The sequence below is a fragment of the Glycine max genome, chromosome 6 (assembly GCF_000004515.6).
Source record: "Glycine max cultivar Williams 82 chromosome 6, Glycine_max_v4.0, whole genome shotgun sequence".
In the NCBI taxonomy this organism is placed as follows: Eukaryota; Viridiplantae; Streptophyta; class Magnoliopsida; order Fabales; family Fabaceae; genus Glycine; species Glycine max.
The window spans coordinates 16,620,024-16,646,085 of NC_038242.2; the positions used below are offsets into that span (position 1 = coordinate 16,620,024).

Here is a 26,062-nt window from a genome sequence, read left to right on the forward strand (position 1 = left end):
AAGGAAATCATCCCTACTCAACCACAATATAGAAAAAAAACAAAGAAAAAAATAAAAGCATGATAAAAAATTACCAGATATGAGTTTTTGTTGTTAGTCTTATTATGATTGCTCTATTTTTTTGTTTCTTTTTATTTTTTGTTCACGTTCATGTCGCAAAAGCCTGTGGGGTTCACAATGGTCAAGGGGTCGAAGTCACACCAACAAAGATGTGCAGTGAAAAAGCATGTGGATGAGGTCAATTTCACTACCAGGATTGGAAGTACCGAAAAATCTTGTGGAAAGTGTGATTAGTGATAGTAGCGAAGGAAGGAAAAGGAGGTCGTCATCTAATTAGGATTGATGAGTGAAGGTTACGGGGAAAGGGTTGGGGAAAATGAAATTGTATGTTAGATTGGAGTTCTATAAACTCCTTTTGTTTACAACAATGGAAAGAAAATGTTGGAATAAAGTCTAAAATGAAATCTCACATTGTGTAGAAATGAGAAGTTTAAATACTAAAGATAAGATTAAATCTGAGTCTTAAAATTTTGAATTAAGGTGTGATCTCAAATTCATTTATGTAATTATTCGAAATCTATTGGTGTAAATTTCTTTAATGTTTATCTTTCTTGCTTTAACAATTGGTATTAAAGCTTATGATAAGGGGATCCCGCTCGTTGATACATATTAATCTTAAAATTTATAATATTAATATATATATATATATTATTTATCACAGAAAAAATCTTAAAAAATATTTAATTAATTATAAAAAAATATTTTTTACAATATATATATATATATATATATATAATATGACATGTACACGAGCTAATTTTTACAACTTACGCTAATCAATCAATTTATTTATTTAAATTAATCTCTTCTGAAATTAGTTAGAACATTTTGAAACGATTATTTATAGAAATTACTAACAAATTTATTTATTTATTTTTGTGCTTTTAATAACAAATAGTAAACAGTTTGTATTAATTATCATTTTATGTAAATAGCAATTAAATATTATAAATTATTTTGTTAATGATTTATTTAAAAAATTATTATACTAAAATAAATCATGTTATACAAATAATTTGGTAGTCTCTCTTGAATTAATTCAATCCATTAAGTTATAAGAAGGTAATTGTAAATTGCGGGTTTTAATTCTTGGTGCATGTTCTTTAAATGATGACAAAAAGTGCATGTGTGGCGGAAATTAGTTATCGGTTAAAAAAAAAAAGTACATATTTACAGCTACATCTTTTGGTGAATGGTCCAGGTCTAACCATGTTTAAATTTAGAATTCCATTTAATCTATTCAAATCTCTTACTAAGTTGACTTTAATGGATTCTATTGGTTCATATTCATTTTTATTTCATGAATTGATTTATTAAGTTTTTCAATGCAGGGAAATAATTTTATCCATTTTTCTGGCCATGGCCACGATTCAGCTATACCAGTTAAACAGTACCACTCTATTGTGTTAAAAGTCAACTTTTTTCCCCCCAACGTTGATAAAAAAGAATACCGATTTTTTTTTTAATTTTAAAACTGTCATATTTGATTAAATACGAAATAAAGAAAAATTCAAGAATAAACAATTTAAATTTTTCTTCAAGTTTTAGTTTGTTTACATTTTAATTTTTAATTTTCCTTACCTCATTTTATTTCCTTTTAAGCGAAGGCACTTTTTTTTATAAAATATTTTCTTTTAAATTTTTTAATTTCATTTACTACCATCTGTTATGGGGGTTATCTTAATTGAGGCTTTTATGATCTTATCCTAAAGCAAGGACCATTTCATCAATTTTCTCTCTTTAATATAAATTTAAAAATATTGTTTTATATGGTGAGTCGTTCAATTCACTTAATATTTTATTTATGAAGCAGTTCATTTATGTTCGTTAAAAATTGTTAGCCTTATAATTTGGTAAAAATATATTTAAACTAAAGAGAAACTTTATGATTGCAATTAATTAACTCGTATCTTTTTTAGTAGGAGACTACACATATCTTTTATAGAAGGTAATTTTGTTTGAACTAAGACTAATTAACTCAATTTTTATTTCAATTAAATTTTATTTTACCGTTTTATTTTATGTACTGAGTTGAAATTTTATGATTTATTTTTTCTTTAATTTCCATATAATATTTTTTAAGATAGGTCCTAGATGTCAAAAACTCAAAATTATAGCTCTTATTACAGCGAGTTCCATGATTTTTACCGCAAAAACTCGCATTTTGCCGACTTACATTTTGTACGCTCCGTTTTACTGAAGTGGAAAACCATGTTATTTGAAAGATTATTTTATGAATCAAAATTAGCTTAACACTTATTTTAGATTTCAGTGTAATTAATTTTAAAATTTTAAATTGAATTTTTTTTACTTTTAAAACAATGTTTTTTAACCATAGTATTATACAGTATAAGTTTTGCATTAAAAACTAATCTGTCCTCCAGTAATAAAAAAAAAACTTTTCTTAAGATTACTTATACTCAACTCAATTAATTTTGAAAACTTATAAATTTATCCAATCAATAAAGCGAAAAAGAATTCCGTACAAGTTGATTTTTCTTTGGCGATGAGGAATGGATGCCCACAGATCTTAATTAGATTTTGACAATCTCACACTCGCCGGAACGTTCTCTCTTCAAAACAAAATTTCCATCGATAGAGAAGAAAAAACACACAAATGGTATGGAATTACATGTTTACCTAGCAACTAGCCTTCAGCTCTGTGGTAAAAGTGTTTAATTATGGATTAGATTTAAGCTTACTTTTTTTTTTCCAACAAATTTAAGCTTACTTTTTGAATTTGGTTTACATAGTACTACTACATTGTGAATGTACCTTCTTTTTTTTTTTTGCAAAAATATCTAATAAGATTTTTTAGGTATAAAATAGTAATCTAATAAAATTTGATCACTTTGCTACATTATTCCAATTATTAATATGAGAAATAAGGTGAATTTCTAATAAATATTTGTATAATAATATTTTACATTGATAATGCATATAAATTAAATTCTTATTTTTAAATGAAAAGTATTTAAAATAAGAAAATTCAAGTTTTTATCTGAAGTGGAAAAGTAAATATTTTAAAGCTAGTTAAGTTTATAAAATATTTTAATGTCATATTTAAGATAAATATGTTTTTACTTTCTCACCTTTTACATTTGTTTACTTTGAAAGAGTTAAATTCAAATTTATTACGATGATTAGGTTAATTGAAAGAAACTAGTTTTCATTTCCAATAAAGTTACAAATCAGATTGTGGGAAATAAACTAGTTTCATTAAAGTTACTCCTTGAAAAACATAAAGGGGAAAATAAAGGTGAGTTAAACTTATGAAATAGTAGTAATTTAATTTAAATGAAAGATAAACACACTTTTATATTTTTACTTTATATATTCTTAGAATTTTAATATTTATATGTTAATATTGGTGTAAAGATTTTTGTATTATTAATTAATTAGAAATTTTTGTATATATTATATTAAAATGATAGTATTTTTTTGTTATTGTGAGTCCTTTTAGTTATTATTGGTTTTATTTCAGAAACTAAAAAATATAATATAAAAAAATATATAAAAGTTTCTTGTCTTGTCTTGTAAATAGTTCTTTTTCATTATTAAATACGTAATTTTACATAACAATCCATTTATTTTTATTTTTTTACTATAAAATGTAAAAGTTATTAAAAATAGGCTTACTCACATTTTATTTTCCTACTTTTTTTAATTTCGTGAATTTTATCCCTCTATTTTTTTTTTGTAAATTTAATCCCACTACTTTTATTGTACAATTTTGATCCATTAGTTAACATAATATCTAATAGACTTTAATTGCATATTATATTACTTAATTATCAAAAAATTTTATCACTTGATTTTTTAAAGTATTTTATCATTATATTTTAAATTTTCGTTCATTTTATAATCTAAGATTTTTCGTAGATTTTATCATTATGTTTTTTATTTTTCACACATTTTATCATCTTATTTTTAAATTTTATGCATTTTATTATTATATTGGTAATAAAATAACATTATTTTGAAAAAATGGTAATAAAATAACATTATTTTTGAGGGAAATGTCATTACTTTGTCACAAATTTAATAGATATGTAAAATGTTCAAAAAAATATGATAGTAAAATGTATAGTTAAACCTATCTAATATTTAATAAAAATTTAAAATGTTGATGAGGCAATATAGTAAAATGTCAACATGGATGCGCTGATGTCACAAACTAGAATGTCATATCAATAATTTTTTTTATTAAATGTTAAAAATTAAATTAATAGGTAGATTAAATTTATACAACAAAATAATAAAGATCAAATTTATGAGAAAAACAAAGAAAATAATTCATAAAATTGAAGAAAAATAAAGAAATCAAACATGTAATTAATCCTTAAAAATATGATGTAAGAATAGATACATTAACAAGAAATAATAACCTTGACTAAACAGGAACTCGACTTAAGGGGTTTCGCCCAAAAGACAATAATTTCATTTGAAATTTATCAAAAGAAGATATTTTTTTTGAATTAATCCCAAATGGGAGTAAATATGAAATCGTAAAAAAAATTATGATTTCATTTTTTTAATAGTTAAGCCATAAAAAATTCAATTGACTTTAGTTTTTTTAATTATTTATACAAAGCTGTAAATTTTTCACGACTTTAAAAGTCATGATTAATTTTTATTTTATTTTTAAATTAATTTTAATGATTTTAAAGTCATTTTGATTTTGATTTTATATTTTATTGTTTAATTCTTTTCAAAATAAAAATAATTGTAATTAATATTTTTTATAAGTTACAACTTCAAAGTTTTTCAATAAGAAATTTTATAATTAATGTTTAATCCAACAACTTATATTTTTTATTCCTAACCATTAATTATTATTTTTAATTAATATATTCTTAACCAATAATAATTAGATAAAATGAATAAGGAATTATTTTTAGATTATTAATTTATACTGTCTAGATTCGTTTTCGTTTCTAAATTTAACAAATAATAATAATTTACAAAATAAAATATAAAAGATATGTAATAAAATAGGAGAAAAATAAATTTGCACCATACACTTATCGGATACAACGACATAACAAAAAATTAGAATAATAAAAACACGTTAACATGAAATATAAAATTATACAAGAAAAAAATAACATTCATTGTTTGTGTAAATACATTTTTTTATATTAATTGAAAAACATATTAAAAATAAGTATGCTAAAAGGAAAATAAGATAAGAGAAAAATGAATTTATACGAGAGAATTATCGTACACGATGACACGATAAATTTAAAATTATAAATTATAATTCTTATTTGAACAATTTTAAAATTGTCAATTATAAAAAATATTAATTATAATCAATTTTCATTTTTAAAAAAATTAAATAATGAAATATAAAATTACATAAAAATAAATTTAAAGTCATAAATTATAAAAAAATTTAATTATAATTATTATTTGAATGAATTTAAAGTCATAAATTATAAATCAATATTAATTATAATTATTTTTTTATTTTAAAAGAATTAAACAATGAAATATAAAATTATATTGAAAAAACTATAAAGTTATAAATTATAAAAAAATTAGTTTAATTATAATTATTATTTAAACGATTTTAAAGTCAAAATTTATAAAAAATATTAATTATAATTATTTTTAATTTTAAAAGAATTAAGCAATAAATTATAAAATTATAATTAAAATGAATTTTTCAAAATGAATTTAAAATAAAAAATTAATCACTGGATTTTTTATGACTTTATTATATGATTTCATAAATCATATAATAAAGTTGTAAAACAATTTACAACTTATCCCATTTAAGAATTAATTCAAAAATTACTTTCATTTTGATAAATTTTAAATGAAATTTCTCCTTTTTGTCCAAATGCCCGGCTTAATTAACAAAAAGAGGGGACATTCATTCTGATTCAGGAGTCTTTTCTGATGCTTCTTTTCCGCAAATAAATAATAAATACTTAAATAATAATAGCAAGAACATTAAAATAAAACAAAAAATCAATAAAATAAATGTTTTTGAGAGAAAGCGAAGTTAAAAAGGGGTAAATGAGTTGTAAATGGTTACGGTTACTGACTTGCTCTGTGTGCTCCTCCTACATGCTTGCATTTCCATTTCCATTTGCATAAGCTGTTTCTTCATGTGCCATCTTTCTTCTGTTCTTTCTGCAGAGTAGTAGTTCTTGTTGTTGTGAAAATCACTTGCAGTTTCAACATCACTTCATTTTTGGATCCCAATTTTTTTGGGTCAGAAGAACTATTAAGGTTGTCCAACTCCACTGCAAACATTTTTCTTTTTCTTTCTTTGGATACTATGATAAATATTCCTTAGCACTTGTACTTGTGCTGTCAGCTCTCACCGTTTGTGCTGTGCGCGCCTTGTACTGATTTCTTATATATTTGTTTTAGTGAGACAAAGTTGTGTGTGAGAGATAGAGAGAGGTAGAGGAAGTGGTCTATCATGGGTGACAAGTCCCAAGTATTGGAGGCTGTGTTGAAGGAAGCTGTAGATTTGGTAACAGATCTGAACCACTCTATAAGCCTCTTTCAGTCTCTTCCTTGCTGTGCCTCTTTTGGTTTCATTGATGTGTTGTGTTTTTTCTTTTTCTTTTCTTTTTGTTGAATGCAGGAGAACATTCCCATTGAGGAGGTTTTTGAGAATCTGAGATGTAGCAAAGAAGGTCTCAGCAGTGAGGCTGCTGAGGAGAGGTTGGTCATTTTTGGCCACAACAAACTTGAAGAGAAAAAGGTTCATACTTTCACTCTTCTTTTCTCTTTTTCATTTTTTGTCCAAGAAATTTCTCTTTGTCACTTGTTGAATGAGTCCCACTTAAAAAGTTTGAATTTTGAGGTGAATTATCTTTCTGGGTGTTATTCAGGAGAGCAAATTCTTGAAGTTCTTGGGGTTTATGTGGAATCCTCTGTCTTGGGTTATGGAGGCTGCTGCTATAATGGCAATTGCACTTGCCAATGGAGGGGTGAGTTGAGCAAACTTAGTTTTGGAAGTTTCTAATTGCTATGGTTGTTGCTGAATAAATTTTTATTTTTGCAGGGGAAGCCCCCTGATTGGCAAGATTTTGTTGGTATCATTACCTTGCTTATCATCAATTCAACTATCAGTTTCATTGAGGAGAACAATGCTGGTAATGCTGCGGCGGCTCTCATGGCTCGGCTTGCTCCGAAAGCAAAGGTGTCAATTTTGGCTTCTTTCAATTATACTTTTGATGTTTTATGTTGTTGAATCTTTTCTTTGAAAATGATATAACTTTTATTTGTGTTTCCCCATGTAGTTTCATTCCTTTTGTCTTTTGTTGTAAAGGTTCTTCGTGATGGTAGATGGAATGAGCAAGATGCCTCGGTCCTGGTTCCTGGTGACATAGTTAGCATTAAGCTTGGTGATATTATACCAGCTGATGCTCGTCTTCTTGAAGGGGATCCTTTGAAAATTGATCAGGTGTGTCTAATATTTTTTGTCTTTTTTCATTTTCCCTCTAGATCATACAAATTTATTGTTTTGTCTATTATATGCCAAATTGTTTAATTCACTCAGCTTTCCCCTTTTGCTATGTACCTTTTCAGTCTGCTCTTACTGGTGAGTCCCTTCCGGTGACGAAGGGCCCTGGTGATGGAGTGTATTCTGGTTCTACCTGCAAGCAAGGAGAGATTGAAGCCGTGGTCATTGCCACCGGCGTTCATACCTTCTTTGGGAAAGCTGCTCACCTTGTTGATACCACTAATCAAGTTGGGCACTTTCAAAAGGTAACTAACATGAAAGCAGGCACCTTTTTTTCGGTACCCTAAATGTTGTTTCTGTGCTTAAGATTTCATTTGTTCTATTTTCTGCTGCCGTTTTATTTAGGTGTTGACTGCAATTGGAAACTTCTGCATATGTTCAATTGCTGTGGGGATGGTTATTGAGATTATTGTTATGTATCCCATTCAAGATCGAGAATATCGCCCTGGAATCGATAACCTTCTTGTGCTTCTTATTGGTGGAATTCCAATTGCCATGCCCACTGTCCTCTCAGTGACTATGGCCATTGGTTCTCACAGGCTATCACAGCAGGTCAGTTAGGTTCAGTTGCTTGTGTTTGGTGGATGTTAACAAGAATTAATGGTTAATTAGTAATGATTTTTGTAGGGGGCTATCACAAAGAGAATGACAGCTATTGAAGAGATGGCAGGCATGGATGTGCTTTGCAGTGATAAGACTGGGACCCTAACACTAAATAAGCTTACTGTTGACAAAAATCTTATAGAGGTTGGATGCTGAATGGTTTTACTTGCTGTGATAAGGCTTGGACTTTTGACTTGTATGCAAATTTTCTAATTATTTTTGTTTTAACCAATAAGGTTTTTGCAAAAGGAGTGGATGCGGATACTGTTGTTTTGATGGCAGCTCAAGCTTCAAGACTTGAGAATCAAGATGCAATAGACACTGCCATAGTTGGAATGTTGGCTGATCCCAAAGAGGTTAGTCATTGATATATTATTCACTGCAGTTCTTTTGATGACATATATTTATTAGCTGGAAGCCTCTAACTATAATCTGCAGATCATCATAATTGTTTTGGTATTTAAGTTTGGGTATTAATTTTGTTGTCTAACTTACTGCTATAAAGGCTCGGCTTGGTATCCAAGAAGTACATTTTCTTCCTTTCAATCCCACTGATAAGAGGACGGCATTGACTTATATTGATCGTAATGGGAAAATGCATAGAGTAAGCAAAGGTGCTCCAGAACAGGTAACTTATTAACAATGTTCTCATAAATTTCTGTTAAATTCTCATATATTCTCGTTCTGATCTGTACAATTATGCTGTGATTGCTAGATTCTTAATCTCGCACACAATAAATCAGACATTGAGCGTAGAGTTCATGCAGTTATAGATAAGTTTGCAGAGCGTGGTTTAAGATCCCTTGCAGTAGCATTCCAGGTAATTGGTTCGTTGCATATTCTATTGCACAATCATTTGATGAATTTATATATCTAAGCTTCATGCTAAAGATATTTACTTGGGTGTTTCCATTTTATACACAGGATGTTCCTGATGGAAGAAAAGAGAGTCCAGGTGGCCCGTGGCAGTTTATTGGTCTTTTGCCTCTGTTTGACCCACCTAGGCATGACAGTGCAGAAACAATACGCAGGGCACTAAACCTTGGAGTGAATGTCAAAATGATTACAGGTATTTTACATATAATGATGAAACCCCTCAAGTTTCTTGTATTGTGGCACTGGAATCGCTTTTCTTTATGTAGCTACTTAATTTCTTAAACCTTTGGAGCAATCAGTTGTACTAAGCAAGCAACTGTTGCAATCTCAGTGGTGTGACATGAGTCACATTCTTGTTATTCTGTGATTCTGAATATTGGGAAAGTAAAGTTATCATGTATATTGGTCAAGAGTCATGATTGAACTTGATTTGATTGATTAAAAATAAACATGCTAGTAGATGAACAATTTTGCTTTGCATGGGGTGACCGAAGGGAAACAACTTCATAACCATGTTATCATGAACATCCTGTAGTGGAAAAATTTATGTGATCCATGGGAAACAAGCTTTTCCTGTGCTTAGAGTAATGGATTATTTCCAACTTACTGTAGTCTATACCTTTCTGAGTTTCATTTATATATTCTCCCTTGTTCATATTAACTTCTGCTCTTAGAGAAATGGATCTGTTTTCTAACATGGCCACATCATAATTTATTTTTGAAATCTGATTAACACCATTTTCTCCTCACAATGTCATTCATATATCTTCCTTTCTCTTCTCAGGGGATCAACTAGCTATAGGAAAGGAAACTGGCCGTCGCTTGGGAATGGGTACCAATATGTATCCCTCATCTGCATTGCTCGGGCAGGATAAGGATGAATCTATATCTGCTTTACCCGTTGATGAACTAATTGAAAAGGCTGATGGATTTGCTGGTGTTTTTCCTGGTATGTTTTTATGTTGATCATTGCAATTGATTGTTTTGAAAGCTTTTGACCATATATTGGAAGAAAGATTAATCATCAGTTGGGGTGATTGAAGAACAGTATTTGCTTATTTTCTCATATTGAATTTATATTTTGCCAGAGCACAAGTATGAAATTGTGAAACGCCTGCAAGCTAGGAAACACATCTGTGGAATGACTGGTGATGGAGTGAATGATGCACCTGCACTCAAGAAGGCCGACATTGGTATAGCTGTTGCTGATGCAACTGATGCAGCTCGGAGTGCATCTGATATTGTTTTAACAGAACCTGGTCTTAGTGTTATTATTAGTGCAGTGTTGACAAGCCGTGCTATCTTCCAGAGAATGAAAAATTATACAGTGAGCAATTGAACTTTGCAGTTTTTAATCACTTGTTACTTATGCCATTATAGTAATTCATCATATTTTCTATTGATTTTTGAGGAAACTTGTTTTGTTCAGGCCTTGTACTGGTACTTTTAGAACCAATTTTTGACCCATTTGTTTATTTTTCATGCAGATTTATGCTGTCTCAATTACAATTCGTATAGTAGTAAGTGAACTTGCAGCTCTGGAATATATTTCTACCTTAGATGTCATCATTGATGAAATAAGTCTTGGGGATTGGTCTAATAATATTCTTACTATATTTTACATCTTTGACATGCTTGCAGCTTGGCTTTATGTTACTGGCTCTCATATGGAAGTTTGATTTTCCACCTTTTATGGTGCTTATTATCGCCATTCTAAATGATGGTTAGTTATTTCATTTCTCCCTGAGGTTGTTTCTTTTCTCCCTGAGCATGCCTTTGTGATCCAGAGTTTTATTCGCAGCTAATATTATGATGACTATGCATTGTAGGTACTATCATGACTATTTCAAAAGATCGAGTAAAACCATCACCTCTGCCGGATAGCTGGAAGCTAGCTGAGATATTTACAACTGGCGTTGTGCTTGGAAGTTACTTGGCAATGATGACAGTCATATTCTTTTGGGCAGCATACAAAACCAATTTCTTCCCGGTATATCTTTTGATGACTTCATTCAATCCCAAAATGTTCTTTGGTTTAATTTAATTTGGTCATAATTAGAGTTTATTGTGTGACATTCATGTGTGAAGTAACTTGATCCCTTATATTATGCATCTTATGATTCAGTGGCTGTTACAATTTAAGGTTTCCTAACTAATTGTTTGTCAATGTCAATTTATGCCTGCTACAATTGATTATTTTGAATGGTTCATTCATTTATCTTACCTGCTACTTTGTGCAGCGAGTATTTGGAGTTTCTACTCTTGAGAAAACTGCTCATCATGATTTCCGAAAACTTGCCTCTGCAATCTATCTTCAAGTGAGCACTATTAGTCAGGCCCTAATATTTGTGACTCGGTCACGGGGTTGGTCTTATGTTGAACGTCCTGGTATTTTGCTTGTGACAGCTTTCGTGATTGCTCAGCTAGTAAGACAATTAAGCACTTGTTCTGTTACAATTTTTCCAATTACATCAAGGATCACTTTGTTGATTAAACTGTTTTTCACAGATTGCCACTTTGATTGCGGTATATGCCAACTGGAGCTTTGCTGCCATCGAAGGCATAGGTTGGGGATGGGCTGGAGTGATATGGTTATACAACATAATATTCTATATCCCACTTGACCCCATCAAGTTTTTAATTCGATATGCTTTGAGTGGGAGGGCTTGGGAGCTTGTCATTGAGCAAAGGGTAAGTAGAGCTTTATTGTGGTTACAGTATCCTAGGAGGGCATTCATTACCTTGGGCTCCATGCTCATTGATTTCATTGTCATGTAGATTGCATTCACAAGGCAAAAGGACTTTGGAAAGGAACAAAGGGAACTTCAATGGGCACATGCACAAAGAACATTGCATGGATTACAACCACCTGACACCAAGATGTTCACCGAGCGCCCACATTTCAACGAACTCAACCAAATGGCTGAAGAAGCTAAAAGGAGAGCTGAAATTGCACGGTAGATTATTTTTAACCACTTGTTTTTGAGTGATTAGAAATTAGGTTAGCGATGAACATCACAACATTGCATACATGCTAAGCATACAAGGTTGCCAGTTTTTAATTTGTTCCATACAAAGTAGGATATAATGTATTTATTTGCTTAGTTATACTATAAGTGTAAAGGTTTTTTCACTGTCAACCAAATTAGAAATCACCTTAGATTTATTTTTGAAGTAATTATTACAAAAGTCGATAATCTTATAATATATGACATGATAATATAAAAAATCTTTACCCTGTAAGTGCATTCTAATTAAATTCTCATTTGTTTCCCAATTGTTTTCAGGCTGCGAGAGCTGCATACACTGAAGGGTCATGTAGAATCAGTTTTGAAATTGAAGGGTATTGATGTAGACACAATTCAGCAAGCATACACAGTCTGAATATGCTTTTATATATATTTGCATACTGATACAATCCAATGGTGCTAACTATATTGAAGAGGAATAGAAGAAATATAATGTTGTTTACTCACTCCAGTTGAGTTCAATGTCCTCTCACCGTTTTGAGCACTTAAAAGGGGAGTGCTTTGTAAGGTCGATGTTACTATAGCTGTCACTTTTTTTCTCTACAGTTCCATAATGCAACAACGGGGAGAGCCGTTCATCTTCTATGCTTCTAAACGCATTTTTCCTTGTACTTCACTCTCAATCCCTTCAGAGTTCAAACTTTCAAGTTATGAATATAAGAAAAACACGTTATTTTATGGTTTGTTTAGGAACAGAAATATTCAGGGGATGCGTACTTTGTTGTTAAGAATTCAGTTTTGATTAAAAGGTAGTATGCCTATACTATTATGCATGTGGGTATATTGTGTCTCTGTGCGTGTGTATGAGTAATGCAAGAGTTTGATACGCATTTGAAAGACGGTTAAAAAAAAACTTGAGTATGTATAGAAAGCCTTATCTTTGTTGATCATAAACTAAATTCTAAATAAATACAACAAGAGGAATCAATCTAGAGTGGAATCGGAAAATAAATAAAAATTTATAAATGAAATTGGGAATTCTGTTAAGAATAGTTCCACATCGGGTAATTCATGAACATGATAAGTGTTTATATAGCTGGGTAGACCACCCCTTATGAACTGGTTTTTAAGGGGACCTTTCGGATGCCTAGGCTGCACTATAAAATTTAATATGGTATCAGAGCCATCTTCTACTTTTGTTCGGTGGGTGCCGCCAGCCCTGGCTCGAGGGGGCGTGTTAAGAATAGGCTGCACTATAAAATTTAATAAATTCGTTATACTTTTGATCTAACTTTAGGCCGAAAAATATCCGAAGTTTATCCAAAAATTGAAAAGGGCAAATGGAAGGTTAGGAGACAAAACAGATTAGATGAAAATTACTTTTTTTGGTTGCTATCTTAATTATAACCTAGGAACATTACACAATCTCAAAAGTACAGCAAAGTTTTTAGAGTTTTATAAGTATATAATCTCTAGTAGCGTACTAATCTTTAGGGGTTCAAAAAGATTGAAATTTGGAGTCTTTGTCAAGAAACTAAAGACTCTAATTATATTGGTGAAAAAGTTTTATTTTTCTGGCTAATAGGGAGTATTAATTATTCTTAAACGTGCACATATTAATTTAATAAGTTATTGTTTTTATCATGTGCAAGTACGTGATTAGGCAATGGTCATGACTTTTAAGCCTTTTGGGCAAATGCCAGAATAAATAGGCAATAAGTCGCAATCAATGGCTGACCCAAATGCATAATAATATATGAGAAAGCAACCACTGCAATTTATTGCAAGGAAAGACCAAGCAGGGGAGAAATTTGGAAGGAGTGAAACTAAAGGGAAGCGTGGTCAATATTCAATCCTGGTTTCATTTATTTCTAGAGACATTTGATATTAACATGCAATTTTGACACTATTCTCAGCTCTCGTCCTTGTCGTGTTAAAACTTAAAAGCTACATACATAATTTAAGATTCTAAAAAAATACATAGATCATTTAAAACAACCATCCTTCCGAATTATTTGTTGGTGCAGAAAAATGACCATGGAAGTTTTTTTTTTCTTTTTAATTCTATAGGAATTAAATTAAGATATAAAAAATTTACAATAATTCACAAAGCTCAATCAATTAAGTTATACTCTTTGGTTGACAATGAAAGTGATGTTTGATCGAAATTTTATTTTGATAGTAGCATTTATAATTTTTTAACCAATAGTTTATTATATATAAAATTAAATTATTTTATTATTTTTTCAATGAATCAAATTAATATAAAAATAAAATTTATTTTTATTTAAATTTTATGATAATAATATAATTATAAAAAATATTTCAAAGACAATAGAACTTGTCAGAATATAAAATAAGAGAAGATTTATTTTAAATTTTAAAATAATAATATATTGATAATAAAAATAATTAATTTAAAAATAAATATTTTATATTTTAAAATAAAAGATGAATTAATTTTAATTTGAAAATTATAAAATACTGATAATAATATTTTAGAAAAATAGCAAAAATCTTAAAAAAATTATATTCCCATGAGTTGTGTGGAGATCATTATGTAATGAAGGGAGAGAAAGAGAATATAAAAAATGGAAAACATAACTAGAATAAAAGTGTCATTTTCTATGTAATTATTAGAATTTATTAGACTGTGGATTGAATTACATTAGTGCAATTTTTGAATCACACTCATTCATTATATTGTAATCCAACGTTCTTGATAAAATTACGAAGCTCACTCACGTGACCTACATTTATTCCATTTTTTTTTTATCTCTCTACCAATGTTTTGAAAATTTAACTAAATCAATCGATCCGATTGAAAATTGGTCGAATACTCTAGAAAATGAGACATTTTAGAATTGTTGAAAACTGATTAAACCGGTAAAAAACCAACCCTAAAATGGTGCAACGAACCAATTTAAACTGTTTTTTTTTTTACTTCAATCTAAAATATTTTTGAGAAATAAAAATACATCAAATAAGAAGGTATGTGTTCCTTTGAATTGTAGATTCTCTTAGCAATCATGATGAATATTTTTGCAACCAAAGTCAGTGTAGTTGATATAATGAGTCTTTCACCATTACATAAATGCGTAAATAAGTACATTATAATTGACAAAAATATTGTTTGAAAAGGTGTGAACAAAATATTTGAGGTTGAGTACTTGAGACGACTTACCAACAAATGACATTGATCGCCTACTATAAATTAGGGAGACACGTAACATTTATGATATGTTGAATTCTATTGATTATATACATTGAGAATTAAAAAATTGTCTAATTATGTGAAAAGATTAGTTTTGTCAAGACGATCATATCAAACCTACAATCATGCTTGAAGTAGTTGTCATAAGACTTACAAATTTGTCATGTATTTTTTGTAGCTGTAAGTTTAAACAATAACGCTAATGTGTTAAACTAATCTAATGCATTTAATGATATTTTGGAAGGATAAACTATTACCATATAATTTATAATTAATACAATTTCATATAATATGGGGTACTATTTTGTAGATAAGAAAAATATTTTGTAGATGATATTTATCTAGGTAGGTCACATTTGTCAAAACCATCACAATGCTGCAATTAGAAGCAAAAAATTCTAAAAAAGATATGAAATGAGCTTTTGGTCTACTCCAATCTTGATTAGCAAATATATGTGGTCTACCGCATAGTTGACACATGGATACATCAAAACATATAATATTGACATGCATTATCTTATATAATATGATTGTTGAAGATAAACAACACACATAATGATAACTTTTTATTATGCTCATATAAATAATAACATCTCAATCAAAGAATTATCAAATGATTATCTGGATTTTGTTACATACCTATAAGCAAGAACTTCTACGTCCTCATATTTGTGATAGACAGGCTTTGTTTGTCTTTTTGTCTTCTTCTTCTTCTTCTTTTTTTTTTTTTAAGGAGGCTTTGTTTGTTTTAAAAGAGGAAAATAATATATCAAAGAAATTTGGTATTTATTCGTAGAACCAATTCAACAAGAATAAATCTATGGAACCCACACCTCTTATATTCTATTTTAATTCAAATATTTTTCTTTTATTTCTCTCCTTTAAATCAAATACACAACCTAAGAAAATTTGATTGTATATATTTAGAAATGTTTTGCACATGAGAATAAAAATCTTTTTATTATTTCAATTTAAATGTTATGTATTTTTCATCAATTTATCTTTTAACGATAAATAAAAAATGAAATAAATTTTGATTTTTAAAAATATTTCTCATGTGTTTGTTGTTTCATAATTCAAATTTATATAAATAATTATTTCAATTTACATTAAAAATAATATTGACTAAAAACATAAAAAATATGAGGTCTATTGTAGGATGTATTAAAAGTAAATTAAGAAATTAAAATTAACAATGATTAATATGAGATGTAGTGATTTTTGTTCTAGATGATTTGGATTTCAATTTTAAATGATCTTAAGTATGAAATAAATTATGTTAAAAAAAAATTCACTTTTGATGCCTTAATGACTTGTGAGGAAGATTTATTACATTTATTTTGTTGCAAATTACATACTTAAGTTTTTAAATATATTTAAATTCATTCCAATAAAATTTTAATCACACTCACCTGTTAAGTACCGTTTTGAGTCAATATTCACATCTTTAAAATCCTTTAATATTGATGGGTCACATCTTTGCCGTGGTATCACCAAAACGATGCTCCATGTTTGAGGCTGTCATTGGCATACAGTAACTGCAATACAACATAAGCACCTCCCTAAAATGTTTGGCGTATTTCGGACATCGTACGCCGTTACCCCCCATAATACGGAGTTAGCTAGTATCAACATTCGAACCACATGAGACCACGCGCTCATGTTTTTAATTCCAATATACTCTCCATCTTTACATGACACGTGTAACACAAATTCGTGAATTACTGGCGCGTGTACTTCTTCACCACTTACGCGAGAGTACGATACATACCAGAATAGTTCCATGTTTGAAATTTGCATTGTTAAACGGCTACTTCACAGTTCATGCTGCAGTCACTGCATCACTTTTTATGCCACCTTTCGCAAAAAAACTGCATTTTAGTTTCACTCTTTTTTCAGTTTTTACTTAAATATTAATATTAAAATGAACAGTTATTATTTATTGGAGTGAAAAAGAAGCATTCCTGTGCCTTCTCTCTCCATGCTTCAAAAGTTCAAATTATTAGCTTTGGCTAGTTTAAAGTTTTAATCATGGTGATCCTTTGAGGTCCATTTTGCCATCACAACTCCACCAACTGGAATCATCATCACTGTGGACATTTTCTCACAGTGAGTGATTCCACTTCAATTCCACCACCCAAATAAGTTGTGAGCAAAAGACTCCATTTTGAAGGCTAAAATAGAAATGGGTCATGCAGTGTTGATTTTGGTGGTGGTGATTTCCAGCATTGTGTTATGCCCTTCTTCTCTTGCTCTAACGCAAGACGGTAAGAACTATATATGAACCCCTTTTGTCTCTTTCCGGATTGAAGTTAAACCCTTAACCTTTTCTGTTTAGTGCTTCTCTCTCTCTCTCTCTCTCTCTCTCTCCTTTATACATATATATCTTCTGTCTTTGGTTGCACATGAGTCACAAATTAAGGTAGGCTTTGATTATAGTAGGTTCTCATTTTATTGTTTGGGATGAATGATTATTGCATTGGGTAGTTTTCAAATTTCAGTTGTCAACTTTCACTACATTTGTTCTTCAAAGATGGGATAAAATTGATAAAAAGTTTCAAACTTCTGATTTTTAATTTATTCATCTGTTAGGATTGACATTGTTGGAGGTCAAAAGCACTTTGAATGACACAAGGAATTTTCTCAGCAACTGGAGAAAGTCTGGTGAAACTCACTGTACATGGACTGGTATCACTTGTCATCCTGGGGAACAACGAGTTCGCTCAATGTATGTAAGCAGCGCACACACTCCATTTATTCTAATATACTATACATGGTTTGAGAAAAAAAAGGAAGTTTTTTTTCATCATTAATTATTTTCTCAAACTAAAGGGTACTTAGTTTTTCTCATTTTTCTTCTTAATTAGTTTGAGTGTGTGACACATGGATTTGTCTTGTGTGGTTCAGAAATTTACCTTACATGCAGCTGGGGGGGATTATATCTCCCAGCATTGGCAAACTCAGTAGACTGCATAGACTGTAAGTAGTACAACATGTTCCTTTCCAATTCATTCACTTCTCAATGTGGAAAAATGTAACATCTTTGAGTTGTGTTTGCAATGAATCAGGGCACTTCATCAAAATGGCTTACATGGAATTATTCCAAACGAAATTAGCAATTGTACTGAGCTTAGAGCACTGTAAGTGACAATAAGTTCAGTGCTATATTAGAAATTTATATGTGGATAATCCTGTTATGGTAATGTTTGGACATGCTTCATCTGATTCTAATGATAGGTACTTGAGAGCTAATTATTTACAAGGAGGCATCCCATCAAATATTGGAAATCTTTCCTTTTTGCATGTATTGTAAGGGCACTATCTTTTATTTCTTCCCCATTATTTTGTCACCATTTGTTTGTAATGATTTTAATTAGTGTTTATCTTATGGAACTGTCTGTTTTTGGGCTCTTAACATGGTTTTATATTTAAACTGCATTTTAACTCTCAATTTAAAGATTTTAATAGAAAGTTCAAATACAGGGATTTATCAAGCAACTCATTGAAGGGTGCTATACCTTCTTCTATTGGCCGTCTTACACAGTTGCGAGTTCTGTAAGTTTATTTCAACCTATAGCTTTGGGATAATGATATTGATAACCATAGCTTTGGGATTCAGTATGTGCTAATCTGCTTGTCTTAGGAACTTGTCAACAAATTTCTTTTCTGGCGAAATCCCTGACATTGGAGTACTGAGCACCTTTGGGAACAATGCGTAAGCACTCTTGCCCAATAGTGTTGTGTATAGGCTGATACGTTTTACCCTTTAGACCAATTACTATTTAAATTGTTACATAACGTACTGAAGGTTTTGCTATGCATTGCATCTTGATAACATTAAATGCTATATTTTTATTCATTTTAAATAAGTTCTTTTTATGGTTGTTAACCTATTTGGTCCTTGTATTAAGTGGTGGAAGGTTGGTTTTGTTGTCCATGTTTATGCTTCTATTTATAAATTCATCACATATGAATAGGTTTATTGGGAATTTAGATCTTTGCGGGAGGCAAGTTCAGAAACCATGCCGGACATCACTTGGTTTCCCAGTGGTGCTACCACATGCTGAAAGTGATGAAGCTGAAGGCAAGTTAAATCTAATGTTTTGTATTTTCAGCAATAATGCTATATCCTCCTACAATATCTTCATATTAATATTAATTCTCCTAATGTTTAATAAGGAACATGTTAAATATAAAAAAGAAAATGCATTTAATATCTTGGAAAATATAAAAACATTCAATTCAATATTTTCTTCATTTAGTAAGCAGGAAGATGTTGTATTGTTGTATTAAGAGTTGTAAATATTCTATTTTTTAAATCCACTTTTACTTGGTAGATCTTATAACAAAATTTACATAGAGTAATCACTGTTTGAATTTGTATGATGCAGTCCCTGACAAAAGATCTTCACATTATGTGAAATGGGTGCTAGTTGGTGCAATAACTATAATGGGCCTTGCACTTGTTATGACACTTTCATTACTATGGATTTGTTTGCTATCAAAGAAGGAAAGAGCTGCCAGGAGATACATAGAAGTGAAGGATCAAATCAATCCAGAATCAAGTAGGAAGAATGACGGTATTTCAAGTTTAAAACTTCTATTCAGCACAGAAAAGAACATAACATTTTTTTGTCTTTTTCTTCTTTGTGAATACTAACATGGTTTTGTGACAGGTACAAAACTCATCACATTCCATGGTGATCTGCCGTACACATCATTGGAGATCATTGAAAAGTTGGAGTCTCTTGATGAAGATGATGTGGTAGGGTCTGGAGGATTTGGTACCGTTTACCGAATGGTGATGAATGATTGTGGTACATTTGCTGTTAAGCGGATTGATAGAAGCCGTGAAGGTTCTGATCAGGGTTTCGAAAGGGAACTAGAAATATTGGGTAGTATCAAGCACATTAATCTAGTTAACCTGCGTGGTTACTGCAGACTCCCTTCTACTAAGCTTCTAATCTATGATTATTTGGCCATGGGAAGTTTAGATGATCTCTTGCATGGTATGTTTCATTTTGTATGTATTATATACTATCTATCTTTTTGTGCCATTATATAAGAATGCAAAATCTGTTGGGAATGAGTTGGCATTGTTAGACTCTCTTATATGGCGGGGTGGTCCTTATTACTTTGACTTATGTAGCAACCACTTTTGAATCTTGTCAAAACTCTAGTAGAATTCTATAGAAAATTTCCAGGTGGGTAGGGATTATTCAAGAACTTTAAACTTTGTTTAGAATGAGGTTAAGGAGAAGGGTGTGGGGGGCTTGGTTTATTATGATTTCATGATAACAAACTCTTCAGTGTTGCATTTGCTAACCTTGTAATGAATCTTTTCTGTTTCAGAAAATACTGAGCAATCACTGAATTGGAGTACTCGCCTAAAGATAGCCCTCGGTTCTGCCAGGGGATTGACTTACTTGCACCATGACTGCTGCCCGAAAATCGTGCATCGCGACATAAAATCCAGCAACATCCTTCTTGATGAGAACATGGAGCCTCGTGTCTCTGATTTTGGTCTTGCAAAACTTTTGGTAGATGAAGATGCCCATGTTACAACAGTGGTTGCTGGCACATTTGGCTATCTAGCACCAGGTATGTATTTAGTTCCACATCATCTGGATTCTGGTAACCCTTTTCGGGCTGTAAAATCAGCAGGTCATTCTATATAGCTGATGTTTGAGAGTTAAATTTCTAGATATATAATCATGTAAAAGATGCCACTAAATTATTCAATGAATAGCATTCTAATAGCATCGATATCTTGGATATAGCCTACTACTAGTACTAGCCTTCCTTTTAAATGTAACTTTTTTTTATGTAGTGTTACATACTATTCGAAATCGAGTCAGTTTAGTTGTACTGTAGTGACTAATCTCATGAGAAATAACTTATATGATTGGTGATTTTTTCCTTATATGTCGTCATCAGAGTATCTACAAAGTGGGAGAGCCACTGAGAAGTCAGATGTTTATAGTTTTGGAGTTCTATTGCTAGAACTTGTAACAGGAAAGAGACCTACAGATCCTTCCTTTGCAAGCAGAGGTGTAAATGTAGTTGGCTGGGTAAGCACAAGGCAGTCACACATGAACTTTTTTCCCTCTTTTTTAAACTCATGTTACAAAACTAACTGAGGGTAATTATTTGCAGATGAACACATTCCTCAAAGAAAATAGATTGGAAGATGTAGTAGACAAAAGATGCATTGATGCAGATTTGGAATCTGTTGAAGTAATTCTTGAACTAGCAGCAAGTTGCACTGATGCAAACGCGGATGAACGTCCGTCGATGAACCAAGTGTTACAGATACTGGAACAAGAGGTTATGTCTCCATGCCCAAGTGATTTTTATGAGTCACAATCAGATCACTGTTAAATGACTCAAGCAATTGCAAGATGCTATGCTAACAACGTTTGGCAAGTGCTCCTGCCCCCCCATTCTGTGGGTCTGTGTAAATTTTTTGTTGTAGCAAATGACAAATGTGCAACCTCAGCAAGGTCAACATTGCAATGGCTTGGTTTTTGGAATGACCTCCATTGAAATCATTTTGGTTAATCAACATGTATTTGTTGATTACAAACGGCACAGTTAATTATTTTCTTAATTTTTTTTAGCATTCTGCATGATTACTTGAACTAAAATTGTTATTTGTTAATGATTCTTTGCTTAGAAATGAATTTAAGGAATGACGAAATATCTTCTAGCTACTTGGAATTTCATGTTTAACTAGCAAGGGTTAAGTTCAATTTCATGTTTCTCTTTTGTCACTGCAAAAGCATCTTCTCAATGTGCCAATTTTTTTCCAGTTGAAATTAGCTCACATGAAAGTAATACAATAACGCTTTAGAGTGTGTTTGCATAAAGTGTTCACGCGCACGCTTCAACATCCTTGCTTTGCCATTTTTGTTTTGTAAAGTGAATATTTTCCAATTGAAAGTAGATACAACGTGTATTCAAACATACACTTGGATGATTAACCATTTTAATCGTATTCATCACAACTCATCAACTCTTACTCAACCAATTAAGACCCGTTTGACAAGCGGAGTTTTGTTAAATATTATGTTTGAGAATATATTTTAATTAGTTTTTATTTTTTTTTACTAATTAAAAGTTTTGTTTGATTGTTTAGTCAATAAGTTTCTTTTAATAATTTTTAAAGTTTTTTTTAGTTTTTTATATTTTTTTTATTTTTATCCTTAATATATTTATTTAATGTTTTAATTAATTTTTTTAAATAAAATAATATTTTTTTTTATTTTTCAGTCGTATTACATTTTCCAATTATTTTAACAATTATCATATTTCAATTATCAATTAATTTTTCAGTTAATTTTTTCAAACATAATCAACCTTTTTCAAACATAATCAAGCTGTGTTCCACATCATTAAAAAATAAAATCTGATCGTTGGTCATCAATAATGATAATTAAATGCGCGTGTCAATATGCTTGACCTGACCTTGTATTTTATGGAACTAACATACATAAGGTTGTGATTTTCCATACCTTGAATATGGGAGAAAATGTAAAGGAATTTAATTAATAGTAAGTTGTTCATATATAACAATGTCGTGCTGTTACCAAAAATACTAAATTCCCCTTAAACTTGCAGTATATCGTACAACTTAGGTTAAGCAAAAAAATAATCCAAGGGTCCAATTGCTGTGGCAGAATTATCATGGTTCAAAGGTGTTAAAATTTAATACACATGTTTGTCAATTTGAATTCCAGTAGAACTAAATTATCATATAAGATAATGTGCTATAACAAAACTGAAATTATGATTGTAACTCCAAAATGATGTTAATTTATGCACAGTTTTGACTTAGGTTTTTTATCAATTGTTTTGACTTAGGTTTTTAATTGATTACCTAGCCTCAATCAAATTCAAATTAATCAACCTAATCTATTCTCACTTCAATCGTAAAAACACAACCATATTCATGAATAAAAAATGAAGTTATAATTGAAAAAGAAAAGAAAAGAGAAAAACTGAAAAAGATACATCGAAAATTTAGAATTTTAAGCTGGAATTCAACTCTAACCACTTTCATTGGATTTCACCTTTTAAGTGTGTGTTTGGTTTAACTTTGTAAAATTGATTATAGATCTAAAATTAATTTTAAATATATTTTTACATGTTAGATTTTATGTTTGAAAAAATTTAGAATTAATTTTAGATCTAAAATTTGTATTGAATCTTACTCTAACTTTGATTTTATGGCACAAATATCTAAAATCATACCACTTTAAAATCAAATTAAACAAAATCAATGTCATTTAAAGTTAATTTTATCAACACCCATTCTAACATATACTAATCTTCCATGGTATCTCCATCGTGAAAGGTGAAAGATAGAACCCAACAGAACTCGAAGATAGAAATCTACATAATCAAGAAGGGTTTTATTTCTCAATATCATGATCTCCTATTTTTTAAAGCCTACTGAATCAATTTTGTTCGTGTCTCATGTTTTCTTTTATTCTATATATCTTTTCTACTCTTTTATTAAAAACTAAATTACTATTCTCATCAAACGAGAGAAAAGAAAAAAAGTATAGTTCAATTTAAATATGTTTTAAGTTACATTAAACTTAATTAAAAAAATGAATGATAAAAGTAAAATAACTAATAGAATTGTATCGAGTAAATTCTATCCCCAAAGTTCAATCCGCAAATACCTATCAGTTACTTCGAATTAGCTTATTCAGGGAAAAGTAATCTCTAACGTTTTGAAACTTTTTTTTTGGAAAGGCCAAAAGTGATATAATATTTAAGCACATAGTTTCAATACAAGGTGTACTAAAGACATTTCGTAACTAAACTAGAAAAGTCATGAAAGATTTAAGAACACGTTTTTCACATTTCGTAACTAAAGTAGAAAAGTCACTACCAACTAGCAGAATTTAAAGTAAATTATCAACTATTTGACATTAACTTTTTAATGTTATCGTGTGGGAAATATGCACTTTGTCAAGGAAAAGGTGATTTAAAAAACATACTAGAACAAAAATTAATAAATTACACATGTTTTTAGCTATTAAACATCAAGTCGTTGATTTACATGATATTATTTTTAAAAATATCAAATGATATTATTTTAAAAAATAATTGTTAAAAATATTGGTGAATACTTAACACCAAAATGATGAAGACAACAAAAATAAATGTTTTTAGCATAATAATAATACTCACAAGTGTTGACTGCATACTTTATCAATCAATTAACTTGGAGAAATTCAATTGGAACAATTATATATATATATATATTTTCTATAATGGAGGAAGAAAAAGTGAAAAGAGAAATGTAAAATAAAATAATTAATGCAATAAAGAGAAATAAAAAAATAATATAGAAATAATAATTAAGTGTTCAAATAAGGCAGAGCTCCAGTCACGTTAAAAATAAAAAGGAGTAAATTATACCATGCTACTTAAAAGTTTTTGAGATTGAATATAATTTTTTTTAACATTTATAGCTATTTGTTATGGTAAACATAAAATAATATTTTTAAAATATTATGAGAGTTAGTAAAAACTTAAAAAAATATATAATTAAAAAAAAAACTAAAAGAATTGAAAAAGGACACATGCCGAGTTGTCAAATAAAAGCAAAATTGACAAAACGTGTTTTTTATTCATTTCAGTTGGACACTAGGACCAGTGATTTTATAGTATAAGGGAGGTTATTTCGTAATATGGTAGTAGCGGTTCGTGGGACGCGTTTGTTTGTTTATTTATTTGTTATTATTATTATATTAAATATTCAGAAAAAAATTATGCTGCACACAATGGTAATATGTATATTTTTAGTTTGACAAAATTTTCTTTCATAAAAAAAATAATTCCAATCTCTAAAAACTGAACTTTTTGTAAACCAATATGATGTTGATTCAAATAGAATTGAGTTCGTGGCACTGTATATTTTTTATAACACCTGTATTGTATATTTTCTAATGTCCCTTTCATTGAAGGTTTAATTATGCGAAATAGGACCTGTAATGGAATAGACAATAATTATAAAAAATGTATGCCTAGGTTTCTTAAATAAAAAAATAATAATTGCTTTTTAAAATAATAGAAGAGTTTTGTTAAGCTTAAGAAGGGAGAAACATAAAAATATCTAATAGTATATAGGCTTATACATGCATGATGTTAAAAAAAGGACTTTATTTTAGCCAAAACGCGTTTAGTGCCAAGATTTATGCCCTTAAAGGGTTAATGGGTGTTAGAGCAGTTGAAAGTCATGTGAAATATTTCTGTTATAAAATCGTAATTACTTTTACGAATTACGCTTATAAAAAAATTAATTCAGAAGTACTTTCATTTGTTAATTTTAAAAAAATTACCCTCAAATGATAAAAAAAAACCAATAAACTTATTGTTTTGAATGCAATTTAGATGGTTTTTTTGGTGATTGGTGTGATGAATTGTGTGGCTAGCAGTTTGTTTGCAGGAGGATGGGCTAATAAAGGTTTGATTTGAGACAGGGCACAAAAAGATGTTTGTTGCTTTGCAAATGGCGAGAATAAGTGGTAATAGTTACTTCTTTGGGGATGGTAGAGGATTGTAACTTGTAAGGTTTGACTAGAGCTCTTCCCTTTTGCTCTTTTATTCATGTGTCACCTACACGCAATAAAGTCGCATATAAACTCGCCAATTTATTGGCTATTCTGTTTAAAAAGATGTATTGGATTGAGGATTATTCCTACCAAATTTTTAGATTAAAAAAAAAAGACTTTCACTCGATCATTTGTAATAATTCACACAACTTATTCAATTAATTTATTAAGGTTAAAATACCATTTTAATTTGGGTTCCTCTCCGTTTTTCAAATTC

General features: G+C 29.8%; 3 protein-coding genes across 5 annotated transcripts in view; all 3 read left to right on the top strand.

Annotated features, from left to right (window-relative positions):
* The first annotated feature begins 6,085 nt into the window (after positions 1 to 6,085).
* Positions 6,086 to 12,841, top strand: LOC100782459 (ATPase 11, plasma membrane-type). The gene is made up of 22 exons (XM_003527008.5): positions 6,086 to 6,303; positions 6,448 to 6,553; positions 6,668 to 6,787; positions 6,918 to 7,016; positions 7,091 to 7,228; positions 7,358 to 7,492; positions 7,618 to 7,797; positions 7,898 to 8,104; positions 8,180 to 8,299; positions 8,392 to 8,511; positions 8,661 to 8,783; positions 8,871 to 8,975; positions 9,080 to 9,224; positions 9,816 to 9,980; positions 10,120 to 10,358; positions 10,519 to 10,551; positions 10,673 to 10,754; positions 10,861 to 11,021; positions 11,272 to 11,457; positions 11,540 to 11,722; positions 11,810 to 11,988; positions 12,319 to 12,841. The coding sequence occupies exons 2-22, from the start codon at positions 6,500 to 6,502 to the stop codon at positions 12,413 to 12,415; spliced, it is 2,871 nt and encodes a 956-aa protein (XP_003527056.1). The 5' UTR covers positions 6,086 to 6,303; positions 6,448 to 6,499; the 3' UTR covers positions 12,416 to 12,841.
* Positions 12,842 to 17,124: 4,283 nt separating this feature from the next.
* LOC100783363 (LRR receptor-like serine/threonine-protein kinase FEI 1) lies at positions 17,125 to 21,914 on the top strand. 3 transcript variants are annotated; one of them, XM_003527010.5, is made up of 13 exons: positions 17,125 to 17,481; positions 17,807 to 17,942; positions 18,122 to 18,193; positions 18,283 to 18,354; positions 18,452 to 18,523; positions 18,698 to 18,769; positions 18,858 to 18,929; positions 19,192 to 19,298; positions 19,606 to 19,779; positions 19,891 to 20,223; positions 20,567 to 20,815; positions 21,152 to 21,285; positions 21,371 to 21,914. In XM_003527010.5, the coding sequence occupies exons 1-13, from the start codon at positions 17,400 to 17,402 to the stop codon at positions 21,593 to 21,595; spliced, it is 1,800 nt and encodes a 599-aa protein (XP_003527058.1). In that variant the 5' UTR covers positions 17,125 to 17,399; the 3' UTR covers positions 21,596 to 21,914. The 3 variants fall into 3 exon arrangements, with proteins under 3 accessions (XP_003527058.1, XP_006581953.1, XP_006581954.1); XM_006581890.4 differs by having other exon boundaries at positions 17,128 to 17,481; positions 19,606 to 19,794; XM_006581891.4 differs by lacking the exon at positions 17,125 to 17,481 and having other exon boundaries at positions 17,806 to 17,946; positions 19,606 to 19,794.
* Positions 21,915 to 25,624: 3,710 nt separating this feature from the next.
* LOC100801750 ((-)-isopiperitenol/(-)-carveol dehydrogenase, mitochondrial) overlaps positions 25,625 to 26,062 on the top strand; it is a 4,956-nt gene continuing 4,518 nt past the window's right edge. The window contains exon 1 of the mRNA XM_041016134.1: positions 25,625 to 25,697. Coding sequence (XP_040872068.1) covers positions 25,625 to 25,697 — 73 coding nt within the window. The remainder of the gene's footprint in view (positions 25,698 to 26,062) is intronic.

Coding starts and splice junctions, on each gene's coding strand:
- LOC100782459 (XM_003527008.5), top strand. CDS start 6,500: ATGGGTGACAAGTCCCAAGTATTGGAGGCTGTGTTGAAGGAAGCTGTA. Junction 10,359..10,518: donor AGAGAATGAAAAATTATACA/GTGAGCAATTGA, acceptor TTTTTCATGCAG/ATTTATGCTGTCTCAATTAC. Junction 11,989..12,318: donor AGGAGAGCTGAAATTGCACG/GTAGATTATTTT, acceptor AATTGTTTTCAG/GCTGCGAGAGCTGCATACAC.
- LOC100783363 (XM_006581890.4), top strand. CDS start 17,400: ATGGGTCATGCAGTGTTGATTTTGGTGGTGGTGATTTCCAGCATTGTG. Junction 17,943..18,121: donor GAACAACGAGTTCGCTCAAT/GTATGTAAGCAG, acceptor TGTGTGGTTCAG/AAATTTACCTTACATGCAGC. Junction 19,795..19,890: donor ATCAAGTAGGAAGAATGACG/GTATTTCAAGTT, acceptor GTTTTGTGACAG/GTACAAAACTCATCACATTC.